The sequence below is a fragment of the Pseudopipra pipra genome, chromosome 8 (genome assembly GCF_036250125.1).
Source record: "Pseudopipra pipra isolate bDixPip1 chromosome 8, bDixPip1.hap1, whole genome shotgun sequence".
Lineage (NCBI taxonomy): Eukaryota > Metazoa > Chordata > Aves > Passeriformes > Pipridae > Pseudopipra > Pseudopipra pipra.
Window position 1 is genome coordinate 16,114,449 of NC_087556.1, and position 27,245 is coordinate 16,141,693.

The following is a 27,245-nucleotide window of genomic DNA, read 5'->3' on the forward strand; positions in this document are numbered from 1 at the left end:
TTATCTGACATCAGAGCCACACAGCTTCACAGCTTCCTTTTGGTAAAGCTGATCCAAGGCAATTGTTTCTTCCTTTCAAGCGACAGGCCAATTTTGAAAATCTGCAAAGAGTAGGGTACCTTTTCTTTCTGGCAGAATGTTTCACCAATTTGTTTGAATTTGTCTGTCCTATGCCTGTCCTCCATTAGCACATCTTAATTCCAAGGTTTTTTCTAAACAATACATGACTCCAACTGGATCATCCACATACTTAAAAATCCATTTTGCTGGCTCTACTTCCTCTTTTCACTTTTGCAGTGTGAACAGAATTTCACAGAAACCTCCTAACAAAGCTAGGTACCCCTTCTAGACAGGCCAGTTTAAGAGTGGCACAGGACCCAGCCCAGCAATGCAAGGCAACTTGAGCAGTATCCTGTCTTCCTCCATTAGAAGGAGGAAATCGTACCCAAGTGAGAATTTTTTATTATCAACAGTGATACCTGAATGCCCTCCTTCCTGTCTCCCAAAGAATATGGTAGCAATCCTAGTAAAGCATGAAGTAAAGCCCCGTTTTCTCCTGATTCATATTTCAGTTTAAAATCCAAAGCTATCCTACAGCTGTTAATCTGAAATTAGTAAACTCACGCCAAACACTCCTCCCAAGCCTTTTTACCACATGAAGGTAACAGCCAAATGCTTTAATACAAAACAACATTTGACAGACTTGTAACCTTAACCACAGCTCAGCTTCAAGGTTATTTCTTTCCCTGGCAGTGACTACAGAAGAGCGCTGCAGAACTGATGTGATGAACCAGTGCCCACTGACACATGGAAGGCCAACTAAAATGCCTGCACTCTGCTTCCCAGTTTTGCACAAGCAAGAGAGGAAATGTAGGTGGGTTAGAAAACCCCAAAGGCAGACATGAAGCAAAGAAAGTGTTAACCACAAGCAGTTCTATCTCCAGTGAGTGCATGTCGGTTCCCAACAGCAGACTGGAGTCAGTACATGCAAAAAATTACACACTATAATACTTGGAGTCTGCAGGCATCAGCTACACCAAGCCCCAGTCTAACTAATAACTTGGGAAAGTCAGGACACACCTTGCAAGGAGCTGGACTATGTTTCAAAAAAGCCTTTTTGTACAGAAATTCAAGTTTCAGCAGTGGGGCAGCGAGGTAGAGTACAACAGTGTTCTTGAATCAATGGCTCATTCAGACTGCATTTCCCTTCTCCCATTTCCACTTTTCCAGAGGCTGGCTTTGGCTCTTAGAGTGGTGACACATGAATCCTAGACTGAAGGGAGACTAAGCCATACTGAACAAGTTTGTATGGAAAGATCACCAATAACAACAAATTAGTTGATATATTAAATAAAGTCTGTTAAGTACAATGTTGACCTGCTCCTTACCTGTTCAAATGTGGCCTTTGAAGAACTGTTGCATTTCATTGTAGTGGCAGCTAACATGATGCTGACTTTGCAACATGCTTTAGCATGTTGAAGCTTCTCTAAAAATAACATTAATAGAGAAATTTAATTAGTTTAATTCAGTGCTGAAAAAAATCCTAAAACCTGCCCTTGGAACAGATTCCTTTATTAAAAATAAGACAGAGCCCCACACAGTCACAGTATAATCCATTTATTAGCATACCTTGTGAGCCATTGGTGTTGATCCAAGGGACATGACAGTTTTGGCACTTGACTGATTTCAGAGGTACTCAGCCCCTGTTCAGTAGAAAGGGATTTTAATAGGACTGAATGGGCTGTTACACAAATGGGTTTTTCTTCTTGATGTGGAAAATTAAATATTTTCCCAAACAAGTAAAAATAGAGCCCAGGAGACATGCACTGGTCCAGGTCACAGTGCCTGATTCTACAAGGAGCAGTTGGTTACCACCAGAGGTGATTCTGGTCCCTCCATCTGCAAGGAACTCCCAGCAAGTCTATAGGGATAGTGTTAAATACCACAGTGCAGTTCATCTCTCAAAAGCTTTCGACTGATTGCTGAATATACACATCTGGAAATCTGTCTTCAAGTGGTTGATGGATCACTTCAGCTCTTTTGGGGTGAAGAAACTTCAGGATATTGGCTTCAGAAAAAAAGGAAGACAGATAAAAGGCAGACCTACGTCTCTTACCCCTGAGACAGCAAATATCTACATTCCTGGTTCCTCACCAATGCCTCCACTAATGCCTTTGAAAAACTGATCTGTTATTCTCTGCTACAAGTGTACAAGGATTACAAGGGTAATCAACGTCCTGTTCAGGTTAATAAACAGCTGCCTGATTAATTACCACATAGAACATAATTAATAGAAATCATCAGAACAGTGTTCAGCCACAGCAAAGGGATAAATCTTTATCCAGCTTCAGATGGCCAAAGCATGGATGGTCACCAGTGCAGGCATTGCAGGTCAGGATAACACCAGCACTGGGTTAGCCTTTGTAGCACTGGGGGGTTCCCTCGAAGAGGGATACCTGGAGCACTAATAGCTGCTCATTAGGCCCCTACCACAACCACATTTCTCCTTCTGCCAAAGCTCCTAGCCAGTCATAGTGATGTTCCCTTTCTCACATAACCAGCATGTGCCACACTGCTATGGGAAACTGTCTCACAGCATCCACATGGCACAGTGCAGCCACCAGCAACACTGACTGAGCTCTCAGCTCCTGGAAACAGTGTATCTGCATTAGCCTCATCCAACAGAGTGATGCTGCAAAGGTGGACTGAACCAGCCCTACCACTCTGTCAGCCAAGGCAAAGCTGTACAGGTGCTCCCTGCCCAGAGGTCCCCAGATACACCTGCAGCAATTGCTGTGGGCTCAGTGCAACTGCTGCACCTGCCTGAGACACGGGGAGAACTAACCTCAGTGGGTTTTCATCCCTTTATAACAAGGTTGCCACAAAGATCGCACTAGCAAGTTTAAGGCTGGCTCCAGCATACAGACATACAGCACTAAAATCACTTACAGCATTGCCTACTATAGAAAATCGTACTCAAATAATCAGCAGGTGACACAGCCTCCCCTGGCAAACTGCATTCAGTTCTGGTTACCAAAGTTTAAAGATCCAGCAGAAAGAGAAGACATGGAAAGATAGTTCAGCATGTTATGAGACACCTAGACAGTTTGGGTTGAAGAGAGACAGAGAAGCCACAGTCTGAGAAAAAGAACTATCTCTAGAGTAATGAACAACAGAGAATATAAAACCAGGCTCCTTACTTTGTCTCATGGCTGAGAACACAAGGACAAATGGGATTCGATAAAAACAAAAGGCAATAAATTCAGGAACCATAAAAAGAAATGATGTGCTGTGGAGAATAAAACTGCATTGGTTTTCATTGCCAGAAAATATTGAGACAGAGAGCTTAGTTTGATTAAACACAAAATTAAAAATTTAAACATTTATATGGAAGAGGAAGGCTGGTTACATTAAACAGTTTTTTAAAAGTTAGGGATATAAACTCTTATACTTAGAAAAAAAAGGACTTACAAAAGGATAGTGCATAGTGTTTTAACAACACCTACGGGACCAAGTACTTGTACTTCAATTTTTAATAATAATAATAATAATAGTAATGCAAGGAATTAATTTAAATGGGTCAAGAACAAAATTCTCCAAAAGGAAAGGTTGTTAAAACTTGTTCAGTACAAACTCACACAAAATACCTTTTGGAACATCTGCTGCTTGCTAATATTACAAAATACAGTCCTATGGTGGCTGAGTGCTGCTCATCCAGCCAGGTAGATCCAGTAAGCCTCAGTGGCATGGCACAGGAGTTTAGTTCGGACCACAGTCCTAGGTTAAACAGCAAAGAGCACTAGTGGTGCTCTGAAACAGGACAATGGAAGAGAGTATTGGCAGGCTCATCTACAGCACCAGTAGGGTGTAAAAGCAGTGGAAGGAGATTGGATACTTTCTTCTCTCCTCAGCTCATGCAGGACTCAGGGTATGTTAATTACAAGGATTCTCAAAGCTTTCACGGTGATAAGATCTGGGAGAAAGAAATATTTTGAACTAGAACATGGGAATTTCAGAAGACAATGCAAGGCCTGTGTCTCACTTGTGTTACATGGTAATTTATTGTAACTCCTGAGTGGCCATCTGCTAAGTAGTCTTAGGGAAATAACCTCACAGTTTCAGTCCTTTTGGTGTTTCAATGCCTGTTGGGGTTATGGGTATAAACTAAAAGATCAAGCCAAGTTAAACTAGAAATGTGACAGCACCCAAGGCACAGAAACTCCATTTGAGCTGCTGAGCCCATGCTGGCTCAGGGGAGGCTGAAGGTAAAAGCCAAATCCCTCTACATTTCCCAGACAGGTACTGTTGCTGCCAGTGTGGAACTTGGCATTTAATCCCCTACAAGACCAGAGGGCTGTGACATAATTGCCTTCAGTCCTCCTGCCATTTTAATCCCTGGGAGATAAGGAGCAGTCTGCAGCTTGCATCTTAGAGACTCTCTGCCAGCAGCCATAGGACAACACAGCCAGCGTGGAGCCAGGCACAGCACTGCCAAGGGATCAAGTCTGGCACTTCAGACAGGGTTACCAGCACAAGCTGCACTGAAGACACTCTGGACCTCGAGAAGAGGCACAAACAGATCAGGTTTGTCTCCAAGGCCAGTCTGCAGGGGTTCTGACATTGCATGTTTTAAAGATTTCTACAATTCTTTGTTAAAATAAAGTTTCCAAGCAGGATCTTTAAACAGTCCATTCCAATACTGGTAACCCAACTTTTCTATAACCCCTGCAGAGGGTAAATGGAACTGTTTAGTTTAGCATTCTCACACAAAAATCAGCCAGGTCAGCTATTTTACAGAAGACAAATTAAAGCTTTAGGCAATCACTACTTATTGAATCCAAGGTGATTTCTAGAACTCTGTCACCACATGCCCCGTAACATGACAAGGCTAATCCACAGGCTGTGCTCTGCCCTCTGTTCTTGCCTTTGTAATGCCTAGATACTGAACACCTCAGTGCCTTGAGTGCAGACCTTCCAGGCAGCAGGTCAGTGCCAGACCCAGTGATTGCCTACCCTGCAGTGCATGAGCAAACCCAAAACATGCACATCTGGCACAAGTTCCACGTGTCCCATCTTGTATTATTACTCCATGTTCAGGTCCTTTGTTACACATCAAAGCTTTCTGCTCCTGAGCAGACCTGTCTTCTCTCTGGCTTATCTATACACAGTGAGAAGACACTGTGCACTGCACAGCTGTTAATGCACTTAGCCCTTCTGTCTAGTTTTATATTTTTTTACCTACTCAAGAATAATAAATTAACTTTAAAAACTGCTTAAGGCATAAGAGGGAACTCTGTTCATTTGTTTGGATGAGATGGAAGGAAGAAATTGAAGTATTCAATAATCCCTGCTTTTTCTCGGCATTATTTCTGTTCAGGCTGAGAACTACAGCTTGATGACAGTGCTTGCATACCCTTGAGTTAATGAGAGGAATGAAAAGAGAGATAGTGCAAAGAAGAGAAAAAAAGAACGAATAGCCCAGAGGTTTCAAGAACAGGACACACTTCAGGAAAGCAGGAAGCTGCTTTGCAGCACACTTACTGTTTTTCACAAGGAGTGAGTAATTTGCTTGAGGTGTATCTATACCCCAGGAGTAATTCCATGTTTCATGGGAGAACTGTGAACACAGAGATATTAAAGACTAACAGCACAAGTAAAGGGCAGCTACTAACTGTGGTGATTAAGCTACCAAGAGGAAGTCCCCACAGTGCTGTTAAATCATGATTCAACACCTGAATGTTTGAGATTAACATTACATTTGGATTTAAAGAAAAATAACATGTCTATTCAGCCACTTGAGGTCATATTTTTAAGTTCTTCACAGTAATCATAAGGGTAAGAAACCTACTGTCTCTTAAAAATGAAGATTTACTCCCACACCAACAACTAGGAGATGCTACTTTAAGGAAGCAAGAAAACAAACACACACAAAGAACCACTATAGTGAGAAAGCAGCAAAAAAAACATAGCATCTGGCAGCTAGAAATGTGTGACAGAGGATTACAGCAGAAAGGACAAGCATCTCTTAGCAGGGGCAGACACTTGAAAGGGATCATATGGAAGCAGACGTACTATCCAGAAGAGAAAAGGTTCCCCCTAGAGACATAACAGGGAAGAAAAAAACCCCAGCTCAGCTCAAATCTTCTGATTCCTGGAATTGAAGAGAGCTGTTATGAAAAAACATCTGAAGATTTCCACTATGCCAGCACCCGGTGCCATCTTCCAAGCATCTCACACCTCTCCTTGCAGCATTTTTCAACTGTCCAAACATACAAACAGGAATAGATTTTCAGTGGCAGGTATCTCTCTGCTTCTACTATTTCTGTGTGCCAGGGCAAAGGAACAAGTGTCACTGCATTACAGGACTCAGATACTTAGGGCAACGTATACTTATCATTGTTACCAGTGTGCACCTGCTTTCTCTGCTTACAGATTACAGACTAAAGTGAAATCAAAGACTTTAAAGCATCAGTTTTCTTCCAGTTCTACATCCAAGTCCTTTGCCAGTGTCCAATGACAAAATAAATCTCCATCAGTCACAACCAGAAGCCACAGCCTTCTGCTGCTGCAGGGCAAAAGGACCATAGGCTGAAGTTCCTAGAGCCCAGTCATTTTCATTTTAGCTTGGTCACTCTCTTGATCCAGGGTACAAATTTGCTGACCTTTGTGTACACACCGGGTGAATCCTTCCGACCACAGCCATACCCCCAGGAAGTGATGCCCAAAATGATCCAGCGCCCATTTGACCTCTGACACATGAGTGGCCCTCCACTGTCCCCTTGACAGCTGTCCACTCGTTTATCTTCAGAGAGGTTCCCGGCACAAATCATGCGGTTAGTGAACTTCTGCCCGTAGCGGACCTCACAGTCTTCCCGTGGGAGAAGAGGCACCACCCCCTGCAGCAGCGTTCTTGAATAGGACTTCCCTGGAACAGAACAGACCAGCCAGACTGATTCATGTGCAGACTACAGCAGCAACCTGGAGCAACAGTGCTCCCTACAAAAACCTGTACACTTCATGTCAAGTCTGCAGCACAGAAAAACGCTGAGCTCAGCATCTCTGAACCACCAGAACTGCAGAAAACAGTGATGCCAAGCCAGACCACAAAAAAAGAGCTGTAGGATCAAAGATATGGGGAAGAGGTTTGGAGAAAAAGGTTAGATCAAAGGATGAGTCTTACTCCTGGTTCTGCCAACAAGCAACTTGAACCTTTTTCAATTTATTTCACCTCTCAGAACCTCCACTTCCTCCTCAGTAAAACAAGGACAGTGTTTTCTCAAGTGAATAAATGCAGTAATAACTGTTAAGTGCTCAATCCTCAGAGAAGTTTTAGAAGATGTTTCAGAGGCATTCAAATATTATTCAAAAGGAGCTCACTTCATCTTTGGCTAGATTTGTCTCTATTTGATCAAATCTATTACCCCAAGGTTGCTCAGAACATAAGGCTCATGTGCTATATTAGAGTATGACCTTTCTGTGCTCAAGGTTTATGTAAGTTCACAAGGTAGTAGGTAACTGCTCCTCTCTTGGAAAGCTGGGTGTTGTGCGTGGGAGGGATTCTAGCCACTAAGCCCTAGCACAGCTTAAGTTAGTTACATGGCTAAGTTGCTCCTTGATCCTCGCCAGACATCCTGAAGTGACATGTGCAACTGGCACAACTGACTCCAAAGGCAAATGTGTACTTGCAGTTAAACAGTTGGGGTAATAGCTAGAGAAAAAGCTGGTAAGGATGGGCAAGTCCAAAGTCAACAGACAAGCTCCTGGGCTTTTGACAGCAAGTCTTGATAAATATATGGCTTTGCTCCAGTCATAGCAGCCCCAGAAAGGCATCCCAGCTCTCTTTAACCTAGGAAGCTTCATAGCAATGTGCTCAGTGGACAGGTACAAGCTGTTTTGCATCCAGTGCAGAAACCAGCCTCAGAGCTCATCTGTCCCTGCAGCAATATTGAGGGAGGTTGAGCTTGAGACAGATTCCTTCCACCTCACTTCCAAGCCCCACTTCACTACTACAGTATCATGAAGAAGGCAGGAGATCAGGGAAACATGAGGGCTTCCCACAGCCTTGGTATAGCAGCTCTGCACAGGCTCCCTAAGGGGTCTGCTGTAGACAAAAACATGTGCAGAAATGGGAAGAAAGAGAGGACTGTGGCCAGACAGCAGCATTGGTCTCTGCTTCAGAGCGATGTTATGGAACCAAAGCTTCCACCACGAGCAGACTTGAGAAGCCTCAAAATCAGAAGACGACACAATGGCACAAAAACCACCTCACCTCCCCACTCCTAAACACCACACACTGGCACAGACAATGGAAGCAGTGAGAACCCAGCCTTGAGCTGATATAAATCAATGGCCCATATAGGCTTCTGAACCCAGACTCCTCCACCTTTTTTGCCCCTCAAAGCACCGCCACTCACCTGTGTCTCCCCAGCCGGAGATGATACAGGCTTGCCTGTTGATGTCAGACCTCTCTTTCCTGTCGGGCAGGCAGACGGGCAGAACGTGGCGATTGAAGGACAGACAGTGCCCTTCTCTGCCCCTCACCCGGACCAGGGCTATGTCATTGTCATTGCTGCCAGCCCAGTAGTTCCTGTGCAGGACAATCCGCTCCACGGGCAGCTCCCTCTCAAACTCATCCTTCACGCCTGTGTGGTAATCGCCCACCCGCAGCAGGTAGCGCCGCACATCAACACCGAACCTGGAGAAAAAGAGACTCAGGATCTCCTACTAAGAGGGAAACAAGTCTCAGTTGCTATGAGACTGAACCACCTCCTCACACCACACTGATAAATCAGTGCCAGCTGCAGGACCGTGGGACCTCTTTAGCAGATCTGATCGTGCCAGCTGTTGCAGTCAATGGGTGTCCCCAGTCACCATCAACCATGCACAGGACTTTTTTCCTATTAAGATGGCTATAATAGTTACAACAGGGTTGTGAACTGATCTGTTCACAGTTCTTTAAAGCACTTAAGAATGGCAAAATGCTGGTTCCCTTTAAGCTGTAAAGCCTCAGAGCTAAAAGGCCAGGTGTAAGCAGTGAAGGATAAAGCAAGTCAATGTTGAGTCATCCCCACAAGTACTCCAAGATCACACAGATCATAACCTGAAGGTCTTGGTTTATAAACTCTGCTCATGTGGTTCCACTGGGCTGGGAGGATAAACTCATATGAGGTTATCTTGTTCATCACTGAGTATCCCTCAGGGCTCCCCACTCCCAAACACACCTTTTGAAGCAGTGGGCTGCAGTCACCACCCAGCAGCTGCTGATCACTGTTGCCCCACACAGCAGACGAGTATCTCTACGAAAACCCTTCAGCCGAAGTGAGGCCTGCCATGGCCAACCACCTCTGAAGGAGAAACAGTGAAATAACAGATGTCACACACATGGGAGCCATTTTCCTTTCTTCCCATCCACTCTGCCCCATCTGGGCTCAGCTGGTGTGCATTCTTCCCTAGATAAGCCCACTGGTTCAAATCAAGTTCAAAAATCACCAGTGAAAAGGCATCAATGTACTCAACATTTGCCAGGCAATTTCCAGAGCTTGACAGAAAGCCAGAATCAGTCTGGCTCTCCCAACAATTACAGGGAAGTACCTGGGAGACTTGTTTCCACCTATGATCCTTTTCTTGCGACGGTGGAGAAGGCGCATCCCACACACACCAGACTCTGGACCTGCACAGTGAAGTTAGAGCAGTTGTGTAGGGACCTTCAGCTTAAATATCAGCATTGCTGTCACAGAGCCAAATACCATTCACCTTCCCCAAGGGCATTAATCCTCAAGGTAATCGACTATACTGTGTTGTGCATGTGGAATTCATTGAAGATTTGGTCTCATAGATTTCTGCAGTTTCAGTGGAGGTGCTTACCTGCAGTCTCTATGGTCTTATGCCAAGAATGGGACCTAGACCTACACATATATCATCAGTCCTCTAAATATCAAAGCTTGCTCATGGTTGCAGGGTTCTAAGGAAGGGTACTTTGCTGTGGGGAAGTTCTGCAGGCTCAAAGGCCTGACATGGGTGGAGCTCCTCAGACTAGTCTGGAGCACCCTGTGCTCCTAAGAAAAGACAATGAAAACAAGTAGGAGATGCAGGACAGGATATGCTTATTTTGTAGGTGCAGTTTCAGCCAGAGACAAGAATGACAGGGAAAAATCATAAAAACATGCAGAGATCCTACAACTGGAGCACCAGGTTCTTGCATAGAAGAAATGGGCATGTCACCTGTTCTTCTGATATCTTGGACCTTCTCTTCCACGTAGTCACAGATCACACCAGCATCCTCACTGTGCCAGCAGCTGTGAATCATGGTGTCAGACCTGGCACACTGCCCCAGGGTGTGCTCCGTGCCACTGCATTCTATGTTGTCCAGATGGATGGGCCCATGGCCTTCACCAAAATAAGCCATTGCTCTGGCTTTTGCGGTACCACTGCAATTAGAGAGAGGGTGGCTAATCTGCAGTAAGCAGGAGGCAAGTGAACCTGAGGCACCAGCACACTTTAAGAGGAATAATACTTATATGTCACTGCACACACAGACAGTAGTACAGTGAGAACAGGACCCTACTCCCTCATGCATATGCCAAAACTAAGAAACTAAGCCCTGAGAAACAAGTCCAGAAAGAAGTGCTCCCCCTGAGAGCTGTTTCTATCTGTAGGACACATGTACCACAGCTCTTACCTGAACCCCAGTTGCCTGCAAACCACTGTGGCATCTCTGTCCGTCCAGTCATCATCACAGACACTGCCCCACTGCCCATTCAGTAACACCTCAACTCGTCCCTCCTTGGTGCTTTCTCCATCCACCAGCCGTACGGGAGGCCCTGAAGGAAAAAACACATGGGTTGCTGCAAGCAAAACCACCAGAAGTGTCAGGTGTCCAAAACTTGGGTTCTACAGAAAAAGATGAATCCCAGACATCAGTAAGCTTAAACCAAAAAGATTAGAAAAAAAAAAAGAAAAAGAATAAAGAAGTATGTCTATATGAAGACATTTTACCTCTGTGCTGAATCAGAAGACTACATACATAATAATTTATTTAATACATACTGGAAATCATCAGTGGATCATATTCTGAAAGCTGAGTAAAGAGGAGAACAAGAACAGAAGGAAAGTTATTAACTCCTGAGCCAAGAGTAGACAAGCTTAAACATGCCTGGGAAAGAAATCTATTAAATTATAAAACTATTACAGTACTCTAAGCAAGAGAAGAGTTCTACACCCAGGAAAAACAAAAATGTTGGATGTCAACTATTTCAATAACAAATGTCTGACAAACTGGAAAGTCTCCCATAGTAAAGAAAAGGGAGAGTATCGGGCATTATATAAATGAGGACATTATGCTAACTTGAAATACCCTCATAATTTGAAATAAAAGTGTGCCATCCACACAAGGACGTGCAAATTTTCACAACACAGCCTCTTGCATCCAAAGTCCTCTTGTCTTGACAAGGTGTGACACTACTGTAACTACACCAGTTTCCTAAAGGGTCTAGTTAAAGGAGTCCCTTGAAGAAGGGGTCCCTGCATACAAAGGCATCCACTGTCCCTCAGCCCCTCAGGATTGTTTCATAGGCTGCCAACACAACTCTCTCCAGTTTCCATTTATCTGCTGGTCTGGCTGTAGATCTGGTGGAGCCACAGCTCTATGGCCCTGCCCCAAGAGAGCCAGGGCTCATTCCTCCTCAGAAAGCAGACCCCTCGTTGAAACAGCACAGGGAAAACTCCCACATCTGCCAGAGCCTCCAAGGGAACAGACACTTTCCCACCATCCAGGGCAAGAGCAAGGTGAGTTACCCAGGCTGCCATCCATGACTGTGTTGCTTTCTGGGGAACAGCGGACTCCCAGATCTTCAGCATGTGAGCAGTCATGCTGTCCCCAGTTGCTGTGGGGACAGTCCAGGAGGGACAGCTCTGTCCCCACACATGCCACATCATCCAGTAAGATAAAGCCTTGGCCAGCAGCATAGTCCCCTTCAGAGGCCAGGGCAGCAGGACCACTAGAGGAAGGGAACAGAACACAACACAAAATTCATTAAAACTCTAAATGCCACAGAGGGACCCAAGCTCAAACAGAAACTCCCCTGCAGAGCTTAACTATGATATTGGAGCTTCCTGACCTGAACCCCTCAGCAACACACAAAATGGCAACCCAGCACCTTCACCTCTCACCAGCTTCAGTTTTCAGGGAGGCCTGCTCAGACCAGTCCATTTTCTAATGTCTGATCAAAGGCACAGTCATAGTACAGAGGGCCAGCAGAGGCTGCTTTGCAGACATGACAGCAGGTACATCAATTTGGGGAGGGGCTAGCAGAGAAGGCATCAAAAATATCAATATTTAAATAATTTAATTCTTTTTATAGGAACCAGCTACCTGGAATTGAAATGCAGAAAGCTGTATAATGGTAATAAACCTTCTAGTAAAGACAGCATTGAAGGATTAAGGTCCAGCCTATCCCAGTGAAGGGTGATGGAATCTAAACCTTGAAATTAGGAAGCACAGACACTACACACACTCTCAGTCCTACCTGAAGCCCAGCTGCCTGCAGACCACCTGGGCACCAAGGTCTGTCCAGCCATCATCACAAACTGTGCCCCAGTCTCCATTGTAATAAACTTCTACCCTGCCTTCGCTGGGGCTGCGGCCACCAGCCAGCCTGACAGTGCCCTCTGCAAGGGGGAGAGAAGGAAAGGTCAGCACTCTGCAGAGGGGAAAAGAAACAGCCTGTGCACCATTGCTAAGTCTCTGTGCAGCTCATGACCAAAAGAAACCAAAACACAGGTATCTTTGGGTACTCAAAAAAACAAATGTTCATTGTTCATGAACATGCCCATTTGTCAGGGAAGGATTCACCTCAGCCTTTCCATACCAATCGAACAAAATAATGGAAACACCCCAAAGTCTGCCTCTGGTCCATTCCCATTTGCTGCTGCTCTCTGCCTCCACATCTGGCAGCCCTTGTGGGAGCCATATATAGAAGCTCTGCAGAACCCTGAATGAGAGGGTTACCTGCTGAGCCAGCCCCGCAATATGGGGGTACGACCGACCACATCTGACTGGCAGAGCTGTAGATCTGTACCTGTGAAAGGGTCACAGGAGACCCCGGCGTCTTCAATGTGGTCACAGTTTTGCTGTCCCCAGTCACTCTTCTTGCACTGGTCAAGTGAGAGTTCATTGCCTGAGCACTGCACTTCATCCAGCAGGATTGGGCCAGATCCCTGCCCATAGTGAGCCCACGACAAGGCTTTTGGGGTCCCACTGCAAACATTACAAACACGTATGCTCAGTAAGGAAGGTCACAGTCTTGTGCCCTCAGATTCTGTCTTGCACAGGGACTCTCCTGTGCTAGGTCACTGTCCTCCCATAGACCACCCGTGTTCCTGACACAGTGGAGTTGCCATCTGTTAACAGAAATATGTTATTGGAAAGTTTGTAACAAGCCCTTCCAACGAATAACAAAAATGTGCCTGCAACATGAACGGTTCAGACACATGGAGAGTTCTGAGGAAAATTATGTAATATTAGTCTCATTTACAATCTCAGTAACAGGTGAAACTCCCAAAGTTTGAGGGGTCTCAAACTTGAATCATCTATTTTAAATAATCCTGTACCGATGCGATTTTCAAGAATGCTCAGGATACAACAGCTCCCAAGCACGGAACAGCACGCAGAGGAATGAGGTGCTCTCTCCTGCTTTCCCGTCTGAAGAGGATAAGGGCAGTCAGTGAAACTGAAGGTGTTTAAACTTAACCAAGTAAGCAACTGCAGTCCACATATGGAAATCACCATGACAAGTTATCACTGAGGCCAACAAGATTTGCATTAGGATATGTCTGCCAAAATAATGAACGGGGGTCAACACAAACAATCCTTAGACAGGGATTCACCAACTTTTTTTTCACAGTATAAATCCATAAAACTGACCGGAATGACAAAATCCCTTTATAGGATGATCAGTCCAGAATTATCTTTCCCAGAGTTTCTCTGTATCTCCAATAGAAAGGGCTGGTCATACAATGAACGGACATGTTCTCATGTTCTTCATTCTGCTTAATTCTATTGCTACTCCATGACATGCAGCAGGGAAATTACCTGAGTCCCAGCTGTCTACAGACTACTTCAGCATCCCGGTCGTCCCACTGGTCGTCACAGATGGTGCCCCACTTGCCATCGTGGTAAACCTCCACTCGCCCTTCAAAGCTCTCCTTCCCCCCAACAATACGCAGTGGGGCACCTACACCTGTGCTTCAAGAAAGGGAAAGAGAGCACAACAGAACAAGACAGAGACAAGACACATCCAGCAGTTCAGGGTGTAGAACCACTCACTGGCCACAGGAGCTCTTGGGATGCTCTCTTACCACACCCGCCTCCCTAGACCCCCCATAAGCTCCCGTGACTGCAGCCCACAGTATGGGGTACTGCTGCTCCAGGGATGGCTCTAACAGGCTGCTGTGGGACTGGGAGTTTGCTGCCTGCAGACAAAAACCTGGCTTGATAAAAAGGGGATGTGGTCATACACAACAGTCATCTCTCAGTGACTGTAGACATATACCCATTCTGAGTATTTGGGATTGGGAAGGGATAGATAATTTTCCAGTGGAAGGAAGAAAACCACCTACATAGCAAGTAAAAGAAGAACATTTTCCAATTATTTTCTCTCCATAGCTTCATGACCTTAGATTTTACATCTTATCAGCAACACTGACGGAAGAACCAGGGAGCAAACCTCCCCTGGATATTTACCTTCTGGAGGAACACAAGTTACCGTGGCACTCCCCTGTTTACAAGCTCCTGACACAGCTTCCTGATAGCCACACTGCAGCAGAGCTTTCTCATCCCCATGGCAGTTTGCTGACTGTAGGTGCAGGGGAACAGGCCATGGTCCAGGATGACTTTTCTTCCCAGCAGTGCCGATCTCACTGGTACAGAGAATGCAACAGAGCAATGAAATGCTGTAGCACAGCTTGACTTACAACTTCCCTCAGTGTTGTGACTCTCCAGTCTAGTTGTGACATCTCACTTCCCAGTGTGCCCAGTTGATTGGAAGGGCATAAAGGAGTGGTCACTTACAGTCTAATGGGAAAGCACAAGCAAGAACAAAGCACTTCCCACCACCCAACCCTTTTGTGTGCCTACTTACTGCAGAGGAGTTGGTGTAGACAGAAATGGCACCCTCATTTGAGAGCAATGAACAAACCCATCAATAGACTCAAACATCCAAATATCTGATTCACCTTCTTCCTTCTATGTGGACCTTATCTCCTTGCTTTTTGGAAGTTTGAACGTCCAAATCGCAGATACCCAAAGAGGGTTCATACTCTTAAAATTTCTATTAGATCACGACTGTAAGTGCAGCTGGTGATAGTAAAAAGGGGATGCAATCTCACAGCTTACTCATCACAGTCTGGAGTATGAAGCAGAAAATATTGTTTTAAAAAATTCTTGCAAATGCTGATTGGGTTGGGCATAGCCACAGAAAGAAAACAGTAGGAAAGGACCCTGTAAAGTGGAAAACTGGACCACAAAACAAACTCCTTTCCCCCAGCCAACACACTGTGCCGCAAGGACTGTAACCACAGATGCTTTTCTTTCAAAAGCCACACGAGCATGTAACTCTTGTAACCAGACTGAGGTTCCCACCTGAGACCTAGTTGCCTGCAGACAACACTGGCATCCCAGTCAGTCCACTGGTCAGCACAGATGGTACCCCAGAGTCCACTGAAGTACAGCTCCACACTACTATCTTCAGCCAACCGCACAGCACCTTCCAAAAGAGATAAAAAAAAACGAAAAACCCAGCTGCTATCTGCTGATGGAAGTTTCAGACCAGCAAGTCTTGGACTTGCATGTAGTTGTGCTGAACTGCACTTGGCTTCTCTCATCTTTGTTTTGCTTGTGCTGGCACTAAAGTGACTTGTATGAACGAGTGTGGGATGTGGCAGCCTCCCAGTTCCAGCAATGGCTGCTCAGGAGCATGGCTGGTGCTATGCTGGTGCTATGGTTCTTTTCAAAGCCATGGTAATATCAGAAGGAAACTTGGCTTCTGCCACAGCTCCTGGATTCTCCTTCTGCAAAATGGGGGTGATTTTACATGTTACCTTGAAAAAGTGTATAGAAATGACAGGCTCTCTAATTACTTCTGACACTCCACTGATCTATTTCTGTCAGCCACTTCACCTGTATGAGTCACGGTTGCTAGAGCAAGATGTTCAGTAACAGCACCTGAATCCTCTTTAATTTCTCTAAGAAAAGCAAGTGCCAATGTAAATGCCTTCACCACAAATATCTGCCACTGTTTAGACAGCACATCTCCTTGCTCAGTTATGTACTTGGAGAAGGACACACCTTCTGTCTGCAGTACCTCAGTGCAGGCACACAGCACCACTACACTTGAATCCTTCCCTTTAACGAAGCCATCTTTAAAAGCACATTCACTGGCAAGGGAAAAGACTTTGTCAATTCATTTATTAAACTGGGGCTTCAACTGTTCTGCAAAATGTAGGAAAGGCAAGGAAGGTCAGAAAACATGAGGACATTTTCAAGAATGCTGCATGGCAGCCAGTGCATTAAAAGAGCTCAGCTCTCTTGCTTGCCTCAAAGTAAGCAGCAGTCCTTGTGTCGGCACTGAGGAAGTTTAACACAAGCCTATGACCTACCTTGCTATAGAAGATTTACAAACCTACCCACAGATTTTTTCTTGTTATATTTGAACTGCTACACTTACATGAGGAATGCTCTGATACGGATACTTAAGGAGCAGGAGTGGGTTGTTTTCCACATAACTTAAACTGTTTTCAAAGCAGCATAAGTTAGCAGGAAAAAAAAAAAGTCTCCTTGTATGAGAATAAAACATCTATACAAGGCATTACAGCTACAGCAGCTTAAATCCACCCCCTACTATATACAGACGTTCTTCTCCCACACGGGCTGGCCTCTAGTACTAATTATTTCAACAATTCGGAACAGTTACTGTACTGTGCTTCTTTCACAGGGTGTTCCACCTGCCACTTGCAAGTCTGTGCAGCACCCATTTCTGGCCTGAGCCCCTGAGCAGTGCTGCCTGGCCACTGGCAGAGACTCACAGCCCTTACCTTGGTTACAGTCACAGTTGGACCAGCCGATGGCCCCTGACGAGAGCCGGTAGAAGCACCAGGGTGTCGTTCCCCCATCTGGGTTCCTGCAGTGGTTGTGGTCCCCCAGGCCACGGTCTGGGTACTGCTGGACATAATCAGGGAACTCTGCCCAGTTGAGGCACTCTGCCCCAGCCTCAGTGACCGCCAGCGAGCCATTGTAATAGCCCAGGGGTCCGACAGCACACCCGCTGGATGCTGCACACAGGAAGGGAACTGTTAGCATCACCTAAGGCACCACACTGAAGTTCAGTGGGGGGGGTACCAGCTGGTTATCTGAAACACCTCTTCAGTCTCCATTCATTGCTTGATTTCAGTTCTATCACTCTTCAAGGCAACTGCTCAAAAAATGTTTATAATACTCACTATCTAAACCACAATTTGATCTGAAGTAAAGAACTACTCAGACAGACCTTTGAAAAGTGTTAAATCTGGGCCCAAACATGGACAATTTGAACTGGTTCCCATTACTGTACATCCAATACATGTACTCATTTCAGAGCACCACTTGAGCGTGGTACACTCCACCACTTCCTTCCCCACTTACCTGAATAAGATACTCTCAAATTTGATCCTAGGCTCTCTAGAACATTAATTGCCTGTCCAAATTGCGTGAAAATGAGAAGAGTTTAAAATTAGCTATAATTTCATTCTATAAAGCAGGGCAGTAGGAAATGCCATTGTATTTCATTTTATATATGTTCCCTACACACATCAGTATCACAAACTGGCTTATCTGAACTCGGCCAATGTATAGGAAGGGAAAGAGAACTTATTCTGGGGGGAAAGTGTAGGTGCCAATGTTCCAGTGGTCATGTGAAATATCTAATGTAAAAATACCAAATAATTAATTTAATATGCTGTTTAACAAAAGAAGAAATCTCTCCATTCATTACCTTGAAATTAAAAGAGGGAAAACAGACCCAGGTTCTGTGTGAGGGTGGACTTTTTACAGCCCATAACAAGGGAAGAGTAGACTGAGAAAGGGACAACAGTTACAGCTCTATTCACTGAATAAACAAAAAGAAGATAACACTTTCAGAAAACCCTTCTGCAGTAAGGACACATGGGGCAAAGAGTAAGGGTAGAAAGAAACTTTGCATCATGTCATTTGCCTCCTAGCCACTGCCAAGCACAATAAGAAGAGGTGGGAAGCGACAGCTGAAGGTTAAATGCAAGGTACAAAATGAGAAGCAGTAGCAGGTAGGTGTCTGGAAAACACACTGTATGCTTGGCGTCAGCTGGGACCCTCAGAGGGGGGTGCATGAGAATTCAGTAGTTATTAGAGCAGAGGAAAGGTGAATATGAAAAAAAGACCAAGGCCTTCAGAGAAACAGAGGAAAAGAAAAGAATATGTGGGAGGAGCAGGGAACTGCAAGAGCATTAGACACAAAGACACAAAAGTGGTCTGGCCATGTTGGTGAAAGAGATAAACAGACATTGAGGCAACAGAAAAGATTGAAGAAGTGATGGAAAAAAAGGAAGAAGGCCAAGTAGTGGTTCATCATGCCTATGGTCTCAGATCACCACTGCAGGAAAGAATCTGCCCAATGACTGAATTAATAACTTCTTGTTCTTACCTGCACTCTGCAAATGGTTTTGGTTGGGCTGGGATCCCAGGAAAGCCTGGGAAAAAAAGCAGAGCAAAAGCAGAGAGATGATTATCCGATGAAATAAACATGAGCATGTCCTAAAAGCAGCTCAGCTTTTTGCAGCTTTAGGCAAACACACCCTAGTAACCAGTCTCTTCCTTGCTTTCTCCATTGCTCCTCTTCAAATCTAATCATAGCTCTGTCCACTAACAGCAAAATGAATAATTACTGGCCTGCAGAGATTTACTCTAGCACTACCTTACAGGGCTCTGCTTGTTTTTTTTTCCAGTAGACTTGGAAGTCTGAGATGCCTATGGAAAGGAAAGCTAGAAGAAAATCATTATTATCAGTAAGAAAAATAATGAATAACCACTCATTCTCTCTCCATTTACAGGATAAGTCATCTATGGCCACAGTAGTAGAGATATATCTATATCATGATAGGATGATGCCCCCAGGATACCTGTTAAAATGGTAATAAACATCTATGTACGAAGCCAGAAACAAGTAAAGAAGAAAATCCAACAAGGCTTTTTGAGGATTTTGTTTTTAATACTTGAAAACATGATATGGCTTATGGTATTATCCAAATAGGGTTAAATACCTAAAAGCAAAAAATATGAAACAAAGTCCTCAAAATTCTAGCATCCTGTCTGGACTCAAAACTACATTTCCTCTTATTGGCAGTGTTTTTTGTGGTTATAACTTCACTTTTGGCTGAGAGATAGGGATCTCAACTCAACACCACTACAAGGTGTGCAAGCAAATGCAAGATCTTCACAGACCCAGAGTGAAAAGAAGAAACTGTACGTGTTTCTGCTAGCTCCTTGTAGTTTAATTAGTTTCTAAGTATTTTTAATGAACATTTCTAATACTTTTATATGAACAAAGACTTGTAATTCACAGAGCAGAAGTGTGCAGCTAAAGAATACTAGCTATTGGTAACAATTGTGGTTTTCTTCAAAATGCAGTAATTTTGCCTCTCTCAAATTTGGAATGAAACCAAATCCACTTCTGGAATAAGCAGAGGTAATTCCCACAGAAACCTGACACGAACAACACCTACTCATGTTAGATGACATTTTCAAATCAAGTTTATGAATATCGTCCAGCAGATGTTGACAACCATGGTCAAGCTCCAGCATCACCCTCCAGCAGTCAGAATGTGATACTGCATTTGGAGGATGAATTCCTGACATGGTTCAGAAACAGCAGATCAGGTCTCAGGTGCTTATGCACAAGGGGATGCACAGATAAATCAGCACTTAACTGAAAAACGCTTTTCAGCCAAAAATCCATCTACCTGCATGTATCAGACTGCTGCAAGGCCACATAATGGTTTGTGAACCAACAATACTGAAGGACTTCTCTGAGGATCTCAAAGTTCTTTGCAGAGAGAGGAAAGTGAGCTAAGCTGCACTTTTGTGACTGCACCAAACGGGTGACTGAGCCACAAAGCAGGTCCCTCAGCTCCTAGTTTTCAATGTACACCTGCACACACAAGTAAACCTGCAGGTGATAGAGGGATGGGTCAGACTAATAACAGGGTATATGTGAGAGTCTGAATCCACTCTTTTTGGAGCCGGACCATAAACAAAAACACTGCAGTCCAAGTAATACATTTCTCTTCTAGTGAAATATTAGTTCCTGTAGCAGCTTCCAAAACATCCCAACTCTGACCATCACTACCAACAAAATTAAGTGCAAACAGTCTGTGCTGCAGGCATTGCCCCAGGTCGTGTGGCTATAAATCATCTTGTCCACAACATCAAGAGGGGCAATCAGCAAAGAACAGAAACAAAGGATCTCTCCTGCCAGGGTCACTGCAGAGCCTGAGAAACATAGGAAACCCAAGCCAAAGCATCTGCAAGCCCTTGTGCATCCTGCTTTCCTGCTTTGTTTCTTTTTCTGAATTTCATATGCTCAGTGAAACAAATCCATCCCTAAATCCCCAGCCCTTCCCAGAGACCACAGCTGCCTAGATGCTCCAGAAAACATATTCCAGTAATAACAAGATCCACTTACAGTGAGGATATTAAAAGAGACATGTGACTTCTTACAAGCAGATAGAAAAATAACCACTTCTTACCTCCACACATCTGAGACAGGATAGCAGACTCGAGAGCTCCACCAGGAGCCCGAGTATTTTGGAGATCTCCATCCCTCCTGTAAAAAGTGGGCAGAAGGTTCCTCAAGCATCACATTCTCGTTCAGCTGCCGGGCTCTGCTTTCCCACGCTAGCCACTCCGCACCGGGGGCAGCAGGATGCCTTTTCCATTTCTACGCAGGGAAAGCGATATAAGGGAAGGGATCAAAGTTCCCAGCAGCATCTTAGAATTTCACTTTCCTTTTCCTTTCCCCATCTCTTCTCCTTGAGTCTTCTCTTCAGGAAGGGGAAAAAGATGGGAGAGAAATCAGGGAGGACAGCACGCCCCAGAATTTACCTAGCGCATCTGAAAGCGGGAGGAGGGAGCGCAGGCGGTGGGGCGCACCCTCAGCCCGCTCCGCTCCCCGCTGCCCCCTCCTCTGCCCAGCCTCCCCCGTGCTCCAGGTACGCGCTTCTCCCAGCGCCAGCCTCCGCCTCCCCAGCGCCCGGGCCGCCGCCCGCTCCTCTCCTGCAATGCCTCCTTCCCGCAGCTGCCTCTTCCTCCTCTCCCCGCGGCACAGAGGCTGCAGCACGGCGAGGAGCTGGGGCCGTGTCCTCCTGCAAAGCCCCCGGCAACAACTGGGGAAGGAAACGGCGTGTGCGCGCACACTTGCCAGAGATTAGACTTCTTGGAAGGAATCTGGACTTTATCCCCCCACCGCTGCCTCCTCGATTACCTGCCTGCAGCTTCCCGAGGTCAGCTCTCCTCATACTTGAACCCAGGTAAATGGGACCCAGAAAACTTTACGTTAAGCAGCTTCCAGATCTCCCCATGGAAAACCCACAGGTGGCACAGCCTTATCCAAGGTGCATTCCCAATTTTCAGCCTGCATCTTGCCCCTATGGGTATTGCCTCCAGAGATCTTTTCCATCAAGCTTCTCCTTGACCTTGGGCTTTATTTTCCCTCAATTGGCTAGGATGCTTTCCAGAGGGTTGATCATTATTGTATTGTCATGAACAATCCCATGGGGGGGGGGGTAGTGTTTTCAGCTTACTCCTCTTTCATCTGAATTAGGGTTGGAGGCTACAAGTTTTTAACACTATTAAATCTAAGAAGGGAATTGGCCCATTTGAAGCTGTTCAATCTCAGATTTTTTTTAAACGTTCCCTGTGCTTTTTCTCAGCTCAGTCTAATGGGCATTTCCTATACTTATATTCTGATTTTGGAAGGATTAACTCCTGGTATTCTCTAGCATGAAACATGAAGGTCACCTTAAGAACTGAGCTCACTTCTGGTCAAGTCTGCTAAGCAGCACTTCCAAAGTCTTCGGCATAAAAACAAGGAATGGGCTGCTAAAAATCCACTGGCTTGACAAAAAGCCTTTTTTCCTCCTTCACTTATTGCCCATTACTCACTTCACTTGACAGTTTTGTGTTGCCTCATCCTCAGTCAGTCATCAAAGGCAAGGAAATTTCACTACCTGCTGGATCTTTTATAAGAGTTGCTGAGTGGTAGGAAGGAGCTCTTTCTGGAGTGCATTTGGCCAAGAATTGCACTCAGTTAATTAGGAGCAAATCTCCTATATCCTCGTAGTGAGGGAGGCAGACGATCAGGGCAACAGAGGATGGAAATAGCTTAGATGCAACATCACGCTGTAACTCTCAGGCAGCACTGGTAAAAAAGGAACAAATAAAAATACAGGACTGTGTTGGAATTTAAAACCACTTACTCCAGTGAAAACACAAGGAAAGGATATACTGGAGACACAAACAAAAAATCTACTAGCATTCAGAGCAATTTGCTCCTTAATCAGCAGTAGAAGTTATTGATGCTCCTTCAGAACTCCCTCCCATAAGACACTCACTGTTTAGCCCTGACACATAGGCTCAAAATCTCTAGCAAAAGCCTGCATTGGATTTCTCTCACAGTAGCTTCTAATTTGCTTCCCTCTCAAAGCAAGGTTTTCCTAGATAAAGTAATTTCCTAGATAAAGTAATTTTAAAGGAAACACAGGCCAGTGCACTGAAAGCAATAGAAGTCTAAGTCTGTATTCAGTTTTTGGAAGAATGATGAACTGTGGACAGATATAGTGGGGTTTGCAGTTGTCTCCTCTGTGGGGGGTCTTCTTTTGGAACTACCTCCTTCTTGCCAAGACTCCCCTGGTTTTCTGGCACATATAATGACATTTTCTTGAGAGAGGTGGATCTCAGGATTCTCAAAAGCTTCTCATGGCTACATGGCCCTCTCCAAGGCAGAGGAAGAAAAAGAAGGAAATTATACCAATATAACTACGTCAGTTTAGATCGGTAATGTATCTACAGATAAGGAAAAATAGATACTCAACTTCCTTGTATGGGCAAATTTGAAGTAGTTGTAAATATCTAAGTCCACTATTTAACACTAATCACCTTCTCACCCTGATACAAGCACAGTTCCATTAAAATAAGCCTGTGATTCCCTACAGAGTCTTTTTGTTTTGATTTTTCCAGATTATTCTGTATTGAATTTTGGAACAAGAAGTACCATCTTCTAAAACGTTCTTGGCTGTCTGGAATTCAACCCATTTCTCCTGAACTGGCAGGACTACTATTCATCAAGACCAGCTGAAATACTAATGCTTCCTCCACAGAGATCTTCAGTGAAAGCCTAAAAAGAGAGGTAGTTAACAGCAATCGTACCAAAGCTGGTATAATACTCAAGCTGTAAGGAACAGGAATAAGATCAAGGAATTCCAGCAGATTTGCTTAAATCCTGTAAATCCGACTTAGGAGGGTAGAACAGCTAGTCAGCTTTTGTTTAATTCTTTCCCCACCACGCAATCACATACAGGTCTCTGCAGCAATGTTCTTAACCAGTGGGCTCAGCACCAGAACCCAGTTTTATTCCCCAGCAACAGCATCATGGAGCTCAGAAAGAACAGTGTCATTCCCTACAGTTACGCACATGAACTATTAGGGGAGTGATCTCCAATATGAGCATGTCACAGAATGCATTTAAACACCGACTATAAGTTTAACAGTGAGATACAAAACCATGGCAGCAGCTGAAATTGCCAAGGACAATCAGTAACTGGAGGGGTTTTGGTTACAGCAAGGGATCCTGAGGCAAAAGAATTGCTACAGTACTTTTAAAGGAAGCACTGTAAAACCTGGGTGCGCCTGAAAAGCATTCTGTTTCCTTCTTTCTTCCTCTAAATAAATGAGGACTGGAAAACCTCAGCATAGTAATTTCAAGATTACAATAGACATGTAAAAGGTCAGACAGAAACCCAAACCCTTCAATGAATTTGTGAAGCTCACTGTGAAGCAGCATGATCCAAAAACAGCTGTTCAGATTAGTGGGAGCTGTGCAAAATTTCAGAAGTAAAACTATAAAAAGGTATTGGCTTCTCTGTTACAGCCTCTTATATAAGACAGTTCATCACAGACAGCAGAAACAAAGTACCAGGAAGTAGCATTTCCTTTCAGTGTCTTTTGGACTGAAAATGCAGAATGTCATAGAACCAAAGTGTTTTCCAAACTTAGATGTGGACATTATGTTCTTACTGACCCCAAGTTCTCTGAAAGACCCAATTATGCCATAATAGCAACAACAGAACAAGCTACCCTGTTCATGTACCCTCCAATCATGAGGCACTGTAAGTTATAGTTAAATGGAAATTTCTTCAATAACTTGAAACATTCACCTGACCAAAATTTACGGGATAAAACAGGTATCATCAGCCTGGGGCTCCAGAGAAGTCGGCTCCAACTCCAGCAACTCTCCAGTCACCTGTGGGTAATCTCACAGTCTGTGTGTGCCTGACTCCCTTCTTCCTCTGCTTTTTCTACATGCCTGAAAGAATTACTGATATAAATGGTTATAACAGTAGTTTTCCAAGACACTGCATTTTTCTCAGCAATTAGGTACTGGTCCTGAAGTTTTGTGGTACTGTAGTGGAAAAAAAAAACCCACACAGAAACTAATAATTCATTACATGATTTCAGTTACCAGTTCATGCTTGAACTTTCTCTCCCTCTTTTGTTTTTTTTTTTACCAAAAAACAATGAAACATTTTGTTGTAGATTATGAGTTGCCCAAGTCAAACATCAGTCTTGCATTATTTTATTATAGTCCAGACAAAATAATTAAACTGATGTGGCACCACACCTGTGCCACCTGCAAATCAGAGTGCCTAAATCATAAGCTTCTACGTTAAAGTTATATCTGATACTTACCAATGTACTGTGTATTAACAAGGTACTTTGCTGGGGATTTTTTGCACATTCTATAGCCTTTTTGTACAGCAGCAGGAATTAGGAACCAAATTGTGTATCCACTCCTGCAGAAGTATGAGCCATGAGATTACTACCAATTTTCAGCTGGCTTAGTGTTTGAATCTGAGCACTTCTCAACAGCAGCTCCAAAGCTAGGTAGAAAGCTTATATGTTAGGAAAAGTCACCCCCAAACTGTTAGGAAATGCATTTAAATGCATTTCTAAAAGGTTTTATTTAACAGTGAGAACCCGAGTAGGCTAGTTCTGGCTAGCTGAACAACATACTGCAGAAATCCTAACACTGCAAGACCCAGGAATCTCATGAACAAAATCAGCTGATACTCTGGAATCCAAAGATGGGTCAAGATCGACAGAGTAGTGCTGACAGATACCACTTGACATCAAACACTCACTCAAGTTGACTTTTCTCTTTTTTGCCAAAGACTCCAACTTTAATTGCTCATCCACAGTCCCCTTAGTAAAGCACATTATGGATAATGTCTGATCTGAGGAAACCTCCTCAGGAGCTTGTTCACTTTGCTTGAAGGTAAGTTTCCCCTGGATGACACAGCGTCCTCGTTTTGATTCCTGCGCTGTTTCTGAAAGACAAAAAAACCCCCAAACCCTTAGCTTATCATATAGTATTATTATATTAATATATAATATTATATAATTAGAAACATCTAATTTCCAAACAATATGAAATTTATTTTTCAAGATGTCCAGCCTTCAAAGTCAGAAACAGCCTAAAAGAGCTCCTAATTTTCAGAGAATTGAGAATTGCCATAACGACCTCACATATCCTGAAAACTGTTTGCTATGAGGATTACTGAAAACATTGGTTATTTCTCTACCAACTTGTCTCCATTCTCACTCCTGCAATCACAAAACTATTTATAGACTTATGACACTGGAATTTGGGAATCCTAACTCACCACTCTCCCCCACTGTCTAGATAACACAGGTATTGGATCAGCTATTTCCTGACCGCATGAATCAGCAGTTGCAGAAACTTGCCTATACTGCACATCTCCCCAGTTACAATATAATCCACATGTTGCATGCAACCTCAGCTCCCTCAACCTCTCCTCACAGGACTTGTGCTCCAGACCCTTCACCAGCTTCGTTGCTCAAATGAGTTACACCACCAAACAAATTGTTCAGAGAACATTATTACTGCTGGCACACAAAAAATGACTGGGGGCTTCCACCTTCCCTACTACTAGCCTTTAGGAACACAAAAGAGACTTTAATTACTTCTGCTTTTGCCACACAGTCATAGAACACCCGGATCTCCTCGGCACAAGCGGCGTCGTTGAAGTCGTTCTGTTTCCAGCAGGCCATCATTACTGACATCTCCGTAATGCACGTCGCCTCTAGAAGGGAAGGACACAACCAGAAGACTCAGGTCTTTAGGGTTTTATTCTGACAACCTCCACAGTGCATAAATCTCCAGAGAAGTTTAAGATGGAGTCGAGGCAGGTGAGAAAATGCAGCTCTAAAGATCTCAGCTTTGCTTTGGGCAGAGTTGACGCCAGCACGAAGATTAGCCCCGCTGCAACCATCCAACATCTGACTGAATTCTTAAGGTACGGGCTATGCTGCAACAAAGTGTTTTATGTGCGTGGCTCACATACAGAACAGCACAAGAAGCAGACTTCGGGTTGCAGTGTGAGGAAACCATTCTTTCCACCGAGCCTGTGAACTAATTCCATGGCACAAACCAGCCTCTCCCCCTCGCAGCCCCGCAGAACACCGGGTGTCAGCAGCACGACCCTCCCCACGGGGGCCGGGCCCGCCTTCCCCGCCACCACTCCCCGGGAACTCACCTCCCCCCTGCTCCCTGCGGTTCGCCACCTTGTCGGCGAGCGCCAGCGGGCGGGGCGGGCGGATGGCCGGGGGCCGCTTGTGCTGGCGCCACTGGCCGCTCACCCAGCGGGTGACCCAGGCGGGGTACGCGGGCCCCGCCATGTCCCGCACGGCCCGCGGCGCCTGCGCGGCCGCCCTGAGGGGCGGGCCCTGCCATCCCACCCACGGGAAACCCGCCCCTGCCCGGTGCAACCTCCATTTACCACCCCCGTCCTGCTTATCCACGCAAAGGGGATTCCATGAAAATTAAGTAACTTCCCCACAGTTTCCGCGTTAGGCGGAACCACTCAGTAACAGCTGCAGCAGTCTGCAC

General features: G+C 44.8%; 2 protein-coding genes and 1 long non-coding RNA gene across 5 annotated transcripts; 1 reads left to right on the plus strand and 2 right to left on the minus strand.

The window, feature by feature from the left end:
• Nucleotides 1-1,601: 1,601 nt before the first annotated feature.
• LOC135418406 (neurotrypsin-like) lies at nucleotides 1,602-23,340 on the minus strand. 3 transcript variants are annotated; one of them, XM_064663778.1, is made up of 16 exons: nucleotides 22,223-23,340; nucleotides 20,809-20,999; nucleotides 18,708-18,753; nucleotides 17,089-17,325; nucleotides 15,638-15,761; nucleotides 14,741-14,916; nucleotides 14,090-14,237; nucleotides 13,077-13,255; nucleotides 12,525-12,666; nucleotides 11,794-11,996; nucleotides 10,679-10,820; nucleotides 10,222-10,427; nucleotides 9,592-9,670; nucleotides 9,222-9,344; nucleotides 8,415-8,695; nucleotides 1,602-6,925 (listed from the first exon to the last, which is right to left on the minus strand). In XM_064663778.1, exons 2-16 carry the CDS (start codon nucleotides 20,878-20,880, stop codon nucleotides 6,615-6,617), a joined length of 2,469 nt encoding a protein of 822 aa, XP_064519848.1. In that variant the 5' UTR covers nucleotides 20,881-20,999; nucleotides 22,223-23,340; the 3' UTR covers nucleotides 1,602-6,614. The 3 variants fall into 3 exon arrangements, with proteins under 3 accessions (XP_064519848.1, XP_064519846.1, XP_064519847.1); XM_064663776.1 differs by having other exon boundaries at nucleotides 20,809-21,102; XM_064663777.1 differs by lacking the exon at nucleotides 22,223-23,340 and adding an exon at nucleotides 21,164-21,254.
• On the plus strand, nucleotides 21,478-25,404 carry LOC135418425 (uncharacterized). The gene is made up of 2 exons (XR_010432436.1): nucleotides 21,478-21,588; nucleotides 23,297-25,404. It is a non-coding gene; the product is annotated as an uncharacterized LOC135418425 (long non-coding RNA).
• On the minus strand, nucleotides 24,896-27,076 carry CHCHD1 (coiled-coil-helix-coiled-coil-helix domain containing 1). Its single transcript, XM_064663834.1, has 3 exons — nucleotides 26,893-27,076; nucleotides 26,321-26,439; nucleotides 24,896-25,662 (listed from the first exon to the last, which is right to left on the minus strand). The coding sequence occupies exons 1-3, from the start codon at nucleotides 27,032-27,034 to the stop codon at nucleotides 25,552-25,554; spliced, it is 372 nt and encodes a 123-aa protein (XP_064519904.1). The 5' UTR covers nucleotides 27,035-27,076; the 3' UTR covers nucleotides 24,896-25,551.
• Nucleotides 27,077-27,245: the final 169 nt, after the last annotated feature.